Below are 17495 nucleotides of genomic sequence, written 5' to 3' on the forward strand. Positions count from 1 at the left end.
AGTCATTTTAACAAACCTAATCATGTAGCCATATAACAACAAGGGTTTGAACAAGATTTAAAAATTATTTTTATATTAAAACATCATTTGAATCAAATTTAAGAATTTTTATTCTATTTTCTTAATCAATATTTTAATTGATTATAAATCTTTGTAGCCTTGTAGTCAATTAGATTTTTTTTAAATACTACTTTATATACCCTATATATATATATATAAACTTGATGAGTAGTATTTTAAACTAAAACGAGCCGAACACGAACGAACACATCTTAGTTCATATTCGGCTCGTTAACATATCGACCAAAACGAGCCGAACACGAACGAACCCATTTTAATTCGTGTTCCGCTCGCTAACTTATCGAACGAAATTAACGAGCCGAACACGAGTTGTTCGCGAACAAAGAGCCGTTTTGACATCCCTAATTAAGAAAATTAAATCCATACCAGCCCATATAAAATAATTCAAATATAATTGACAAATTTTGGGCACATAATTAACTTGAGCATCTTGATAAAAGAGATAATAAGCTTTTTAAGTCCCACATTCTCCGACATTCTGGTTATCTCTAACCGTTAATCCACTTTTTCCGGCACCTCTAATTCTTCTAACAAACTGCCAACCTAAAGCGGTATGCTCACTCTCGGAGTTGCCTTAGATGCTTCCAACGATCCTATAAAATTCGCCCATCCAGAAATTGCCCTTTTCGAAAATTTATCTCCTTTGTTTCCTGCCATCGTAAGGCCCAAATTAAATACATTAGCACGCACGCCTGGGAATCAAAATGCGAGACTCCGTAACTTTATATATTTCACCAATTTTTCGGATAATTACATACACACCACCAAAAATATTAGTATTTACAAATAAATTATTTAAGTGATTTTTGTGAACTGCTCAAATGATATATTTACAAGTGGCACGATCAAATTATTTAGATTTTGATATAAAATGAAAATTAAGAGTTCAGATTTTATAATAAATTTTAATAGTTCAGTTAGAATTTGAAAATGGATGAAAGACAGGTTTAATCTGTAAATAACAAATTTGGGGTGGTTTGTATGTAATTGTCCCCTTCCACGTTTGAAGAGACGAACCCCACAGAACGTTGAGTATTTCCGCCTCGCCCTTCTTCCCTTTCCCTGTTCTTCTTCTTCCTCCCTGCTAAGCTTCTCTCCCACCCTATCGTGCTCGTCCAACGAAGCCCTTAAGAAGCCTTCCTTTTTTATTGCTTCCACGGATAATTTTCTGTTTGGAGCCGAATCGGTTTTCAAAAATGCTGTCTTCCGCAGGTTATGGAGTGACTGACGGGCGGCGGTTAGAGCTAGCCGGCGACGGGGAGATAAGACCCAAACGCTCCCTTGCGAGACCGTCGCGTTTTCACGACTTTTTTTTTCCGACGATGAACTGGAGCGGTCAACGGTTTTTACGCGGTGAGAAACCCATCTCTGGGGGCAATGGTTCGGGTGATCGATCGACTGATCCGTATACCCAAATAGAGCCCCGAGGAGATAGAAAAGCTTCTTATTTTCCTGTTAGTGCTCTTCCCATGTCGTCTCACACTGGCGGGGAGAAGGAAACGGAGGCGGAGCAGGACAATGCCCCTTCTACGGCTGCAGAAGAGGCTGCTGCTGCACCGTTGGCTCGTCCGTGGAATCTGAAGAAACGAAGAGCTGCGTGTCAAGCTCTATTGGAGAACGGAAGGAACAAGTACAATTGCTCATCACCTTCTAATCCGCCATTGGGTACATCTGTTATGCGAAATTCGGCGGTCGGTGAAAATGGCCGGCGGAAGAAATTTTCTATTTCATTATCTCGAGCGGAGATTGAGGAAGACTTCTTGGTGTTTAAGGGGACGAAGCCCAGTCGAAGACCCAAAAAGAGACCCAAGGTCATCCAGAGGCAACTCGATGTAAGAGGAAATTTCATATTTTGAGCAGATGATTCTCATTCTTAGATGTGGTGATGGCAATTTTGATTTTATTTGGATTAATTTTGATCTCTAATTTTGAATTTATGTTCATTATTGTAGGACTTATTTCCTGGCGTATGGCTGTCTTTCCTGGCGTATGGCTGTCTATGGCTGTCCGAGATTAATGCAAAAATGTATAAAGTAGATTAATGAGTTGATTCTTCATTTATCTTTTTCATACTTCTACGAGAAAGTTTGAATCAACAAGAATAGGAAATAATTCTCTATCTAGAAGATGCAAGATGGGGTATGACATTATGCATTGTTAGAGTGGAGGTTCTTAAGAATTCTAAGATTCTGACGTTTCATAGTTATTGTTATTTTGTAGCTTCAGTTTGAATCGCACTTCAGTTTGTGACATTCATCTGTAAATTCTTTCATATGTAAATTTCTTAGTATGAATATATGAGATTATAAATTGCAATTTTATCTTCTCTTATTTTTTACTTAATTTCATCATTTCATTTGTTACTTTTTACATTTCATTTGTTACTTTCGAAGTCTCTTATTTTCCTTAATAGTCTTATCCTTGGAAAAAGTTCATTTGGTGTAGAGTTTTTGTAATTCATAATGCTCGGGGATTTAATTTATATTAATGATTTCATACTGGTCTTCGATATGTGGAAAAATCTTCAATATGTGAAAACTGGCATTAGAATTGTCATTACAGTAAAAAGATGCCAAATTATTTTCATTTGATTTTGTAGTTTTTTTAATTATTATTTAATTATTATTTTTTTTTATTAATCACTAAATTGAAAGAAAATTATTATTTTTTTTTTATTAATCACTAAATTGAAAGAAAATTACAAATTTTTAAAAAATTGTTGGTCTTTAACCTTGTGAAATTTATGGGAGATCACAATGGTTAGACTTAGGGTCCGTTTTGGGCCGCTTTTTTCGAGCGGCGCGGCCCCAAACTGTGAACGTCTATTGTTTTTTTCTCAACTTCGCGGTCGGATGACGTGAAAGCGGACGAAAAGTGGGCCGCGGGATCGACCCTGCGGCCCCACCTTTCGCCAAGCTTTTATTCCAATTTGATCCCCGCGTCGTTTCTACCCTGCGTTATTGGATGTTAGTGGAATGAGAAAGGTTTAGATATTTGATTGCAAAATTTTAATGTATACCAAACACTCAATGCTCACATGTTTAAATGTACAACACCAAGACATTCAAATGAATATACAGATTTTGTTAAGTTGTTTGTAAAATTTCTTATTCTTTACTACAATAGTGTTGGAGATTTTGTGATATGCACATATCTTGCATGAGTGCATCACTCTTTTTTTTCGTTATGTTTAAGACTGTATGAGGGCACTGATGATGATTTTGGAGGGTTGCAATCGTGTTCAACTGACCAATAATAAAATGTATATGTTTCCAATGGTGATGATGTGGGTTCTTAGGAGGGCCAAATGATTCTTAGTCAACCATTGCTGCCATGACCGGTTGAAAGCTTCTTTATTTATCTTATATTTTGGATTTTATTTTTATCCAGACCCTCATTTTGTTCCCCGCTTCTCATTTTTTTTTTCTCATTGGATTGTAGTCCTTACAATAATCTCTTTTATAAAATTGCTGTAGATGTAGTTTTTTAGTGGTATGGGAGAAGTGCAGCTGTCTGACTAGCTGTTTTTACTTATAAAATTGCTGCAAATGTATCCATGTTTATTTATTTACAAACTTATTTATAAATACTAAGCCAAAAATGATAGTGAACTCTGTCATATATTTTCCACTTACAAGGAAGTATTAAAGGCGTAGAATTATTTATCCGTAGCTGATGAGTTGTATCTTTGGCTTAAAACACTTCATTAATGTCACTAAAATTTTGTTTCTCAGTACTTTGTGCTGTAACTTGGCTTAGAATCTTTTTGTGGTTATGCTGGATCATATTGATATATTCTGTTTCAGGGGAAATTACATCCATATCACAGAATTTTCATTGATTTACAAATCTAACATCTAAAATTTCTAAATATTTAAGGCATTTAAACTCTTTGCACTCGAGATTTATAGTGAGTACTATTAAGACAATGCAAACCCAAATACTCTAGTGGCAAGGTGAAATTAAAACAGAAGTTCAGGATCACTGGATGATAAAGACCCCAATAAGGTGCAGACCATGGAGAGTTTTTACTTGTCTTTGTTAGCTATATAATTCATTATTGCGGATTAAATTCCTCTCAATTTACTGTTATTTAGTATTATAAAGGCCTTTCAACACTAGGGGGTTGGGGTCTGCAACTCTTAATGTGGTGAGATGGAAACCTCCATTCTACTTATCTTGGATATTCTCCATTCTATCTATCTTGGTTGATTACTACTCTAATGTGTGGGCATCACTACAACTTTACTAGCTTGGTTTTTGAGTTGTTGAATTACTAATCAGATTCAACTTTCTTGGACACTTCATTGCTTGTAGTTGTGTTTATGTGTTCAATCTTACATTCCTCGTTTGTTTGTTTGGGCTACACGCCTTTGTTAATTGTAGCAGATGGTTTGTGCTTATTTCTGAATGGGTCATTTTTAATGCTTCTTTTGATTCTAGGGTTTGGGGTCTACATCTTCCTACGTGACGAAATGTCAACCCCCTCTTATATGTATCTTGGTTGAGGTTATTAGCATGGTTTTGTTTGGATGCTAAATTACCTATCATATTTCATCCTATAAGCTATTTGGGGTTCAACTATCTAGATTGTATTGTCTGTTTTTTGGAATGTTACTTCTATGGTCATCAGTCTTTGTTCCCATACCATTTGGTTGGTTGGTTGCACATCTGTGGATGTCGTTTGGTTGGCTCATTTAATTTTCGATTTTTGCTATTTGCATGAGGTGCTTTCTCCGTCATATATTTCGCTATTGTGGATACAATTCTTTACCTTCCTTTGTTGTGTTTGGAGCTTGGTGATGATTGGATTATATGTAAAAATTCAATGTTAAGAGCTCTCTCAGCAGATTAGAACCAAGTTCCCAACTACCTCCTTTAGTCATTGAGTGGGATGGACAGGTATGGCTTCAACAATGTTTGGCCTAAAGAACTGAGAAGGGTGATCAAGGGTTGAAGGATGATCGATGGATGGATAGTTCAATGTATTGCTCCATTTATAATCACTGAACTTTTTGTTTTAATTTCATTAACTACCACAATCACCCATTTAGGTTGCATATGTGTTCTCTGCTAAAAATAATCAGAAGTCTATAATTGTCTAAAATTCTGAAGCTATCTGAGTTAAACGTGAGTAAATAGAGGGAGTTAAGCATGACATGCAGACATACCACTCAGTCCCATCCATATACATTTATAGCACCTAAAATTCATTTTTAGCATACATACCACCTTAACTAAACATGATAAGGTTTGTTTAACTTTAAAAGGTAATATGGTGGTATTTTTATGTGATATGAAAGGTTTTAGTAGGTTAAAAGTAAAAAAAAAAAGGTTTAGGTGTTAGATATGCAGACACATTCAATTTAATTTTATTGATTTAATTTATTAATAATTAATGATTTTTTCATATATTTTCAAATAAATCATAATTATATTAAATTATATAATTATTTAATGAGTAATTAGTTATTTTACAAACATATTTTTAAATTTTAAATTATTTGATAAACAAAAAAGTTTTGTGAATTAAAAAAAAACAAATTAATTTTTAATTAATGTTAATTTATTGCTGCATAAAATTATTTGTTTAATATAAAAAATTATTTTATTTTCTGTTATATACATAAATACTACATAGGAACAAAATGATCATTTTCCGGAAACAACTGTCCCACAGGTGTTTTCACACAGCTGCAACAAAAAGGCAGTTTGTTTCCCCGCAGCAGCTTCCTGGGGCAACGCGACTGTAGCTCAAAAGCTGAGAAACTGTAGCTGCCCCAAACAAAGCCTTAATCATTCCAATTTTCACTTAATTTTGGTTAATATAGACTTTTTAATAATTTTTTTAATGATTTAATGATTTTTTTTTAATCTCTAAATTAATTATAGGTTAACTTGTATATTTTTTTAATGATTTAATGATTTTTTTAATCTCTAAATTAATTATAGGTTAACTTGTCTTAGTTTTATTTTAATTTTATTTTCCTTATTTTATTAAGTTCTTAGGATTTTTTTTTGTATTATTTAGGATTTTTATGTAATTAAATATGAATTTTTAAAGTTCCAATATTTTTTTATTTAATTAATTAGAAAATCCTAGATTTATCTTGTTAACGTGCTCACTGACTCAACCACCAAGTTAACTTCAACATATGATAAACTCCACGCATCGATCCGTGGTTGACTTCCCTTTTCATGTTGGCATATGATCTTGTGCCTTGATCCATCTCATGGTTTCTTATTAGATCTAATCTACGCCGTCCATTTGAAATACATAGAAACATATGACATTCGTTCATCAACCCCAAAGGGACAGTGAATGAGAAGCCATCCATGATCAAATGGTTGGTACGAGCGATCATGTGCACAAAGCTAAGATGCAACTAAGATGCAATGCATATAAAAGGACCTCTAGGCTCTAAAGTTCACATTAAATAGCTAAAATTTTTATGCCATAATGGTTCTCTTAATAAAGGACTACGACTGAGCATCAAGATGAAGTTTTGAGCATTGAGCTTATTCCTTGATCCAAGAGGTTTGGTTTCAATTTGGTGCTTGAATCATTGTTGATGGGATCCAACACACCTCCTCTGAATTCTAATTGAAGTGATGTTGAGTTATTGTATGAACTTGGCCAGAAGTGTCCACGCGTTGGTCTATAGACGGGTTAAAGGGCTTGAGGTAGAGGCAAAATGATGGAGAAATTTGTTTTAGGGCTTGGGGAAGCATATAAAAGAGTCAATCTAAAATTTTGGTGATTTTGAGTTAAAAATGATTTTGGTTTATTGAGGCTTGGAAAATTCGATGTAGTAAGAGGTGCGTTAGGGCTTAAAAATGATGGGGAATTAATGAGGGAGATTGGCTAAGAAATTTGAAGGGTTTTTTGGCAAAGTTTGGCTACGGATCGTGTAGTATGGCTTAAATGAGGAGCTCTTGAGTTTGGACTTTTAATAGCCATGTGAAGAGATGGGGGAGCTTGTTCTTCCTTTAGGAGCTTAGTTTGGTCCTTGGGAAGGAACCATAAGGTTGGGGTGGGCTGGTTTTGAGTTTGGTTCATTTTTCTTTAGGTTTGTAAGTGGGTCATGAAGGAATTTTTCTTAGAATTGGGTCACCCCATTGGGATTTAGGTTTCTGAGGTTGACTTTGGGTGGTTTTGAATTACATGGGATGATCTTATTTTGTCATGATCAAAGATGGTTATGAGCATGGGTTTAAGTTTCAGTCACTTCAATAGCTTGGAATTTTTTTATTTAACTTGGCATGAGTTTTTTTGGTGCCTTAGGTTTGGCTTGGTTTTGGATTGACTTGATTTGTCATGAGGTGGATTGGCATGGGTTTGGCTTACCTTGAAAATTGGGTGGCATCTCTTGAGGTGGGTTTGGCTTGGTAGCTTGGCTCATGGGGGTGGACTTGGTGGAATTGGGTTTGACTTGGTTGAGACTTAAATGTAATGGATTTGGCTTGTATGAGGTGGATTTAAATTTTTGTGATTTTGGTCTGATTTGTTTTTTTTTTTTTTTTTGATAATTTTATTTTCATGTTTTTATATTTTCATGTTTTTAATGGATTTTCAATTTTGATTTGATTTAATTTTGATTGTTTTCACTTTGGTGAATTTGTTTAATTTTAATTTTGGTTAATATTTGGAGTTCATAATTTTAATAGATTTGTTCATATTAACTTTAAATTGAATGTGATTTTTGGTGGACTTGATGATTCCATTTAAATTTGGTTTTGCTTTGACTTTAGTTTTCATTTGACTTTAGTTTAATTTTGTGATTTTAATTTGGTTGAATTTAGATTTTGACATTGTTATTTTAAGTTGTTGTTCAATTTGAATTTGGTTGAATGTAGACTTTGACATTGTTATTTTAAGTTGTTGTTCAATTTGAGAATTTTAGTGATGTGTGATTTTAGTTTAAATTTTGAGTTAGGTCTATTTGATCTTCAATTTTGATGGTTGGGTGGATTTTAATTTTATTATCTTTATTATTTTCACTTTGTTATCTTTGAAATTATTGGTTTGAACTTTAGAAACAATTTTAAGTGACTTTATTTTAATTTTGATTTTACTTTTAAGTTTTAATAGGTTTTGATTTTAATTTATATTTGATTTGATAATTCTATATTTATATTTTGAACATTTCAATTTTGTGATTTTGCTTTGATGAATTTAACTTTTATAATTTTGGTAAATTTAATTTTTTTTATTTTAATTTCCACTTTGGTGAATTTATTTTAATTTTCTTTTCATTATTTGTGGTGTTAATAAGTTTTGATTCTAATTTTAATTTTGGGTCAATTTTCATATAAAATGGACTTCCTTGGTTTTAGTAATGTTTTGATTTGGTTATTTTATTATATCTTCTCTATTATTAAAGGATGAACTTTATCTCAGCTCAAAATGAGACTTATACCCAATGAGTTCTTGATGAACTAAGAAAAGGTTATCTAAGGAGTTAGGAGATGGAGGTGCAAAGTACCGAATTAGAGAGACAATAATATATGACATGAGTTTTAGGCTCATAGGGCAGCTTAAGACATTTTCGGGTCTCTATATGAACTCAACCTAAGCTTCAATAACTTAAGTTTAATCATCTCAACCAAGGGTTAGATATTTGTAGCCAACTATATAAAATTATAAGGATTTACGAGATGTTTTAAAGTCCTAACTTGGTGTTGGTTCCTCCACTAGCCTTTTAAGAGAGTCATGAATGAAACTCTAAGGCTAGATCCTAGGCTTTAGAGAGAGATGATAGAGTAGACCTAATGTAAAAATGAGGTCAACATCACCACTAAATTTTTATTGCATAATTGTATTTATTCTGCTTGGTTGAATTAAAGTCGCACATCATGCATGCGTGATTGCACCACGAGAGTCCTACCACCTTCCTACGATCACTACCACCACTAAAGTATTGTTGTCCGATCGTCACCCTTAGTTTCCGACTACATTTACTCAGAATCTACCCACCGTGACAACTACAACTTATGCAAACTTCATGGAGTGCACATGACAACTCAAAACTCCTCAAAAGCACAAATTTTTTAAACTTATAGATTTATATTTTCAAATGGCACAAGCAACATCACCCAAAAAATACGACAACGATTGATGTGTAATCAACAATATTTGTCATCTGCCACGAATCTTAGTGCATCTGCCATGAATCTTAGTGCATTTTTTTATAGTAATGAGCACTCTATATTCAAATTCTAGATCATATGGAGTTCTAATTTTAGAAATTTTATTTCAAATTGGTTGTCTTGACAAGACAAAGTCAAGGATGTCAAAGTTGGGCCAGTCCATGTCTAATTAAGCCCATATCAAGCAATTAAAGCATATTTGGAGCCTTTCAAATATTAATTGAATGGTTAAATGAACTCTAAATTGGACATACCTATAGTCTAATCGAGTCTCTCAATAAGAGGAAGCCAATGGGTCTAAGCTCGCATAATTCTAAAATAATACCCTCAAATTATTAGAAAAACCTATAATTAAAGGGAGATGAATATGGGTCGTCAAATCTGGTGGTTACCTAATTTATTAGTCAAGGAACCAAAATGCTCATTTCCTAGAAGCAACAAATAAACACACTCTCTTCACTTATCATGACGTTCTAAATCGAAAACCTTGTCATAACTTATAACATCCATTGTCGTTGACCACCATCAACCACCATCCACTAGCCGCCACCAACCACCAACGAACACCCCTATTCACGGCCACTGGAGAACTCTATTTGCTATTGATGTATCATAAATATTGTGTAACTTGTAACTAATAATGTTGTATTAATGTTGTATTAATGACCTTGACAACAACTTCTTGCCTTCATAGTCGCTGATGACTCCTACTTGCTAATGTCATATCTCAAATACGAATGTATTGTATAATGCAAGCAATGATATCCTCCAACCTCCATAACTGCCGATGACCCTTAATTGAAAACCCGACGATAATCTCTGGCTTGGGTAACCACTGACCATCATCGATCACCGCGATCGTCACTACCGACCGCCAACGACTATTACAACTTCCAACTAGAGCATTTTTGTCAACCACCGCCTACAGTGTCTATGACCAATTGTTGTTATTGCAACTACTGACTACAACCGTTATGGTCAGCTACAACCTTTGTAGCAACCAACTTTGATCTTTTTGGCTAATTATTCCTATTATAGTCAATAACTACCATTTTGTAGCATAATTATGGTTATTATAGCTAAAATTTTATTTTGCATCTATGATTATCAGCTTTATAATTTCATCTTCTCTAATTTAGAAGAGGGTTGGACCTATGTACTTACGATTGTATAGTTGATCTCTTTGACTTCGTTAAATTCTGTTATTGGAGTGGAAATTTGAAAAAAATTGATGAAAGAAGCTATTTTTGTAAATAGTAACCTTCTGAGTGATATGTATGCAATTGTCCGTTTTTTATTTCATTTTTCAATTAAAAATTTTTTGAGGTAAATTCGAAACTATCTAAATTCTAATATCTACAAACTTATGATTAAAACCGAGTCATCATATGAAAATTAAATCCATATCAACCCATATGAAATAATTCAAATATAATTGAAATATATATAAGAGATAATAAGCTTAAGATTTCATTAAAATGTTAACTATTAGATAAATGCAACCCCACATTCTCCGACGTTCTTGTATCTGACCGTTAATCCACTTTTTCCGTCACCGCTAATTTTTCTAACAAACCGCTAATGTATGAAAGAAGTGCTGAATGTGTAAATAACAAGTTTCGGGTGGCTTGTATGTAATTGTTCAAGAGAAGAACTTTTGAGTATTTCCGCCTGGCCCTTCTTCCCTTTCCCTGTTCATCTTCTTCCTCTGCTAAGCTTCTCTCCCACCCTATCGTGCACGTCCAACGAAGCCCTCAAGAAGCCTTTTTTTATTGTTTCCACGAATAATTTTCTGGTTGGAGCCCAATCGGTTTTCAAATGCTTTCTTCCGCAGGTCATGGAGTGACTGACGGGGGGCGGTTAGAGCTAGCGGGCGACGGGGAGATAAGACCCAAACGCTCCCCTGCGAGACCGTCACGTTGTCACGACTTTTCTTTTCCGACGATGAACTGGAGCGGTCAACGGTTTCTACGCTGTGTGAAACCAATCTCGAGGGGTGGTGGTTCAGGTAATCGATCGAGTGATCTGGATACCCAAATAGAGCCCCGAGGAAAGAGGAAAGCTTCTTATTCTCCTGTTACTGCTCTTCCCATGTCGTCTCACTCTGGCGGGGAGAAGGAAAAGGAGGCGGAGCAGGACAATGCTCCTTCTACCGCTGCAGGAGAGGCTGTTGCTGCACCGATGGCCTGTCCGTGGAATCTGAGGAAACGAAAAGCTGCGTGTCAAGCTCCATTGGAGAACGGAAGGAACAAGTACCATTGCTCATCACCTTCTAATCTGTCATTGGGTAAATTCGTTATGCAAAGATCAGCGGTCGGCGAAAATGCCCCGCGAAAGAAGTTTTCTATTTCGTTATCTCGAGCGGAGATCGAGGAGGACTTTTTGGTGTTCAATGGGAAGAAGCCCAGTCGAAGACCTAAAAAGAGACCCAAGGTCATCCAGAGACAACTCGATGTAAGTGGAAATTCCATATTTTGAGCCCATAATTATTATTCTTAGTTGTGGTGGTTGCAATTTTGATTGTATTTGGATTAATTTTGATCTCTAATTTTGAATTTATGTTCATTGTTGTAGGACTTATTTCCTGGCGTATGGCTGTCGGAGATTAATGCAAACATGTATAAAGTAGATTAATGAGTTGATTCTTTATTTTTCTTTTTCATAGTTCTGCCAGAAAATTTGAATCAACAAGAATAGGAAATAATCCTCTATCCAGAAGATGCAAGAGGGGGTATCGCATTCTGCATTGTTAGAGTGGAGGCTCTTAAGAATTCTAAGATTCTGATTTTCCATAGTTATTGTTATTTCGTAGCTTCAGTTAGAATCGCACTTCAGTTTACGACATTCATCAGTAAATTTCTTAGAATTAATATATGAGATTATAATTTGCAGTTTTACCTTCTCTTACTTTTTACTTGCATTTCATTCTTTACTTATTGACTCTCTTATTTTCCTTGTTTGACTTGTCCTTGAAAAAAGTTCTGCGTGTAGTGTTTTTCATAATTCACAATGCTTGAGGATTTAATTTATATAAATGATTTCATACTACACTTCGATATGTAGAAACTGACCTTAAAATCGTCATGACAAAAAAAAAGATGCCAGCTTATTTTCATTTGATTTTGTAGTTTTTTTTTAAGATTAATTACTGTTTTGAAAGAAAATTACAAAATTTTAATAAAATGTTGGCCTTGGGAAATTTATGGGAGATCACCATGGTTAGACTTAGTCATTCCAATTTTCACTTGATTTTGATTTATATATAATTTTTAATGCTTTTTAAAGATTTGATGATTTTATTTAAACTCTAAATTACTTAAGGGTTAACTTGCCTTAGTTTTTTCCTTATTTTATTGAGTTCTTAGGATTTATTTTGTATTTTTTAGGATTTTTATGTAATTAGCTATGAATTTTTAAAGATCCAATATTTTTTTATTTAATTAATTAATAAATCCTAGATTTATCTTGTTAACGTGCTCACTGACTCAACCGCCAAGTTAACTTCAACATATGCTAAACTCCACGCATCGATTCGTGGTTGACTTCCCTTTTCAGGTTGGCATATGATCTTGTGCATTGATTCATCTCATGGTAGCTTGTTTAATCTAATCTAGGATGTCCACTCAAAATACATGGTCATGATGAAATTTTCTTAGATTTGGGTCACCCCGTTGGGATTTAGTTTTCTTAGGTTGACATTGGGTGGTTTTGAATTCCATGGGTGACCTTATTTTGGCATGATCAAAGATGTTTATGAGCATGGGTTTAAGTTTTGGTCACTTCAATAGCTAGGAATTTTTTTATTTAACTTGGCGTGTGTTTACTTCATGCCTTGGGTTTGACTTAGTTTTGGATTGAGTTGATTTGTGATGAGGTGGATTGGTTTGGGTTTGGCTTATCTTGAAAATTAGGTGGCTTCTCCTTACGTGGGTTTGGCTTGGTGGCTTGGCTCATGGGGTGACTTGGTGGATTTGAGTTTGACTTGGGTGAGGCCTAGATGTAATGGATTTGACTTGGATGAGGTGGATTTAATTTTTTGTGATTTCAGTCTGATATGTTTTTTTATTTTTGTTAGTTTAATTTTCATGGCTTTAATGGATTTTGAGTTTTGATTTGATTTAATTTTGATTGTTTTCACTTTGGTGAATTTGTTTAATTTTAATTTTGATTGATATTTGGAGTTTATAATTTTAATAGATTTGCTTATTTTTAACTTTAATTTGAATGTGATTTTTAGTGGACTTGATGATTCGATTTAAATTTGGTTCGTATTTTTCTTTAGTATTACTTTGTGGTTTTAATTTTGTGATTTTAATTTGGTTGAATTTTGATTTTGACTTTGTAATTTTAATTTGTTGTTCAATTTTAAAGTGTGAATATGGTCAACTTGATTTTAGTATTGTTTAATTTGGTGATTTTTATTATATCTTATCTATTATTAAAAGATGAACTCTATCTCTGTTCAAAATGAACCTCATACCCAATGAGTTCTTTATAAACTAAAGAAAATGTTATCTAAGGAATTAGGACATAGAGGTGCAAAGTGCCCAGTAAGAGAGACAAAAATATATGACCTGAGCCTCTAGGTTCAAAGGGTAGCTTAAGACATTTTCAGGTCAATAAGAATTCAACCTAAGCTTCAATAACTTAACTTTAATCATCCCAACCAAGGGTTAAGGATTTGAAGCCAATTATATAAAACTATAAGGATTGAAGAGATGTTTAAAGTCCTAACTTGGTATTGTTTCCTCCACTCATCTTTTAAGAGAGACATGAATGAATATCTAAAGCTAGATCCTAGGCTTTAGAGAGAGAGGACAGAAGAGATCTCATGTAAAAATGAGGTTAACAACGTCACTAAATTTTTATTGCATAATTGTAATTTTTTTTTGGCTTGTATGAATGAAAGTCGCATGTCGTGCATGCGTGATTGCACCTCCAGAGTCCTACCACCTTCCTACGATCGCTACCACCACTGAAGTTTTGTTATTCGACCGTCACCATCACTTCTAGACTACATTTACTCAGCATATACCCACCGTGACAACTACAACTGATCCAAACTTCATGGAGTGCAAATGACAACTCAAAACTCCTCAGAAGTTCAATTTTTTTAAATTTCTAGACTTATATTTTCAGATGGCACAAGCAACATCACCCAATAAATATGACGACGACTGATGTGCGATCAACAAATTTTTTTCATCTGCCACAAATCTTAGTGTTTTTTTAGTAATGAACACTATAGATTCAAATTCTAAATCATCCAAAACCCAAATTTTAGAAATTCTATATCAAATTGGTTGTCTTGACAAGACAAAATCGATGATGTCAAAGTTGGGCCAATCCATATCCAATTAAGCCCATATCAAGCCATTAAAGCATATTTGGAGCCTTTAGATCAATAATTGAATGGTTAAATGAACTCTAAATTGGACATACCTATAGTCAAATGGAGCCTCTCGATAAGAGGAAGCCAATGGGCCTAAGCGCACATAATTCTAAAATAAGGAAAAAAACCTTAATTAAGGGAGATAAATATGGGTCATCAAATCTGATGGTTATAGAAGTTATTTTTCAAGGAACCTGTTGACCTCATTTTTGGTTGAGGTATAGTTTTTTTTCGCTTTAGTAGCCTAGGGTCTAGCCATAGATTTTTCCTATTGACTATTCCTAGAATATTAGAAAAGGAACCCTCACCATTAGAAATTCCAAATTCTTATTTGCTCAACTTGAAGTTCCACATATTGGTCCTAACCACTAGCACTCAGTAGGTGGGGTCAGTATGGGGGAACTCAAGGGGAGTCTCCCATACGACGGTCAAACCTTAAGACTAACCCTAGGTGGTCTGGTGAGGGTTGAAATGACTTGCACACAGTAAACTTTCTTGCATACCCCATACCTTAAGACCCCTTAATTTGGTCCCATGATTCCTTTTGGAAAGCTCGTATAAATGAACATATACCCCTAGTCTTTGGCTAAGAGGGTTAGAACCAACATATTGAGCATCCAAAATGAATCTTCATATGGCTCCTATTGGTTTGGCATGACTTCATGGCTTACTTGCCCGTTCTGGCCCAAAATCACCAAATTATCAAAATACCCCTATAACCAAAATTTTTGCCAAAAATCCTAAAATTGCCCAGAATACCCAAATTTGCCCAAAAATCATCTCAAACCACTCAAAACTACCTAAATTGACCAAAATTAACCTAAATCACCAAATTCAATATCCACAATTCCAATCTTCGCAAAATACAAGCTCAATTTGACCCAATTACAAGCCCAATTTCACCTAAATCAAAAAGCCCCAATTTTGACCATATGGCTAGACCCACCAAATTGGTCTTCAAATTCAATTCAAATCATTTGAAATCACTTACAAACTCTTCATGATATCTACCTATATCAAATTTAACATTCAATTAGCCCAAATTAAGCCCAAATTCAACCTCAATTTTAGAAGCCAAGCCCACTACATTTAATTTTAATAGCCCAAATCCAAAGCACACATGACATTTTTTTTTCTCTTCATCATCCATTTGATTAAAATCATTCCCTAAGTTTTAAATTGATGATCAAATCATTCTAAATAAAGCATCATGCCAAAATTTACCAAAAGTACCAAATAAATCCAAAATCCCTTCTCATGAAAATTAGTCAAGCCAAAGGGAAGCCTTGAAGCCATTCCCAAGCCATAGGTGAGCCATGTAAGCCTTGCCAAATCACCAAGCTATTAATGGAAAGAGGCCAAGCCACTTTCAAGCCTCATTAAAAAGGTTTAAACTCATGTTTAGCCAAATTTCTTTGGATGATGACTTATCCTCAATCATTAAGCTGAACGAGCTGATTTTTCTTCAGCCTGAACCAACCTTGGTGGGTGAACCCAGCCGAAACCCATGCTTTGACCCAAAGTGACCGAAAATGACCCTTCCCCCATACTATTTCAATCCAACACCTTTAAACATGGCCAACCCCAATAAACTTCGCCAAAACCAAGAACATGACCAACCCCAATAAACTTCGCCAAAACCAAGCCCTGACATCCCTGAGTCAGATGGTGAGCACTCCTTGGCCGACCGACTACCTTGGCTGCGCGAAAAGCCAAGCCCAAATGCTCCACCTAGGCCAAAACTCAAAATTGAACTCAACCAAGTTGGCTCATTCCAATTGGATTGTTGCCCTTCCTCCTCTCCACCTAAGAAACTTATGTTACCTACCAATTGCCCCTAATGGCCTCTGCTTCCCCCTCTATTTAAACTCACCCTCCATGCCCAAGAGGGGAAAGCTTGAAATTCCTTGGGGAGACTCTGCCAAATTGATCCCATAGCTTCTTCAACACCTCTTGAGTGCAATGCAACCATTATCTAGCCCTCTTCCCCACTGATAAGAGCCAATTTCTCACCCCAAATTTGAGCCCAAAATAAGACATCCCTCAAAGCTCCACCAAATTCAAATTAATTGCACCCAAACCATCCCTTGAGTGAGAAAAGAAGATTCCCCATAGAAGCCCCATCACCAGAACACCCTAGGGTGGACTTTGATCAACACCCCAAATCGGCATTGATCGAAATCATACCTAGGCATTTCACCACAACTTGAGGCATCATTTAGGAGCTCTTTGGACTCAACGCAAGCTTTTGGAAGCACCCAATCGAGGCTACACCTCTTGGGAAAAGATATTGAACTCTCCCCTTGAACTCTCCCCTTAAATCGAGCTTCATTTAATTCTCCATGCTTATAAACTTGTTTTAAGGCTTGATCAACCATGTGGATATGCTCTCCTAGTCATATGAGTCCATAGAAACAAACTACACTTAATTTGATTAACAATCGAGAGATATATTAATGTTTGAAGTTCGATAGCTCGCGGGTTCAGTCCATCGGGGACGACGACGGACGAACGTCTGATCGAGCGTGTATCAAAAGGAGGGTCCTGATGTGGATGGATGATGCTTCTATACGTGAACGACAGGCTGACTCAGATGACGACGTCCAATCCCTCGGTGACATGCGTCCGTTCGACGCATACGAGGATCTTTCGACGCATACGAGGATCCAGTCCGCGTCGTGTCACTTAAGTAGAAAAATAGGGATTTTTCTTGAATTATTTAATGGTCAGAACTTTAAAAATACATATCTTTATGTAGAAAAATCACAAAAATAAAGTAAAAATATCCTCTTGCTCAGTGAATAGAGGAGAATAATGTGAAAATATTTCCATGTCCATTTGATGCATGTATTATTTTTAATTAATTAAATAG

At 35.1% G+C, this 17495-nt stretch overlaps 1 protein-coding gene across 2 annotated transcripts; it reads left to right on the forward strand.

The window, feature by feature from the left end:
* Positions 1–998: 998 nt before the first annotated feature.
* On the forward strand, positions 999–12114 carry LOC110029418. Of its 2 annotated transcripts, none has more exons than XM_020731740.1 (2): positions 999–1913; positions 11806–12114. In XM_020731740.1, exons 1-2 carry the CDS (start codon positions 1278–1280, stop codon positions 11863–11865), a joined length of 696 nt encoding a protein of 231 aa, XP_020587399.1. In that variant the 5' UTR covers positions 999–1277; the 3' UTR covers positions 11866–12114. The 2 variants fall into 2 exon arrangements, with proteins under 2 accessions (XP_020587399.1, XP_020587475.1); XM_020731816.1 differs by lacking the exon at positions 999–1913 and adding an exon at positions 10824–11685.
* The last annotated feature ends 5381 nt before the right edge of the window (positions 12115–17495 follow it).

This window comes from Phalaenopsis equestris, unplaced genomic scaffold (genome assembly GCF_001263595.1).
Source record: "Phalaenopsis equestris unplaced genomic scaffold, ASM126359v1 Scaffold000002, whole genome shotgun sequence".
Lineage (NCBI taxonomy): Eukaryota > Viridiplantae > Streptophyta > Magnoliopsida > Asparagales > Orchidaceae > Phalaenopsis > Phalaenopsis equestris.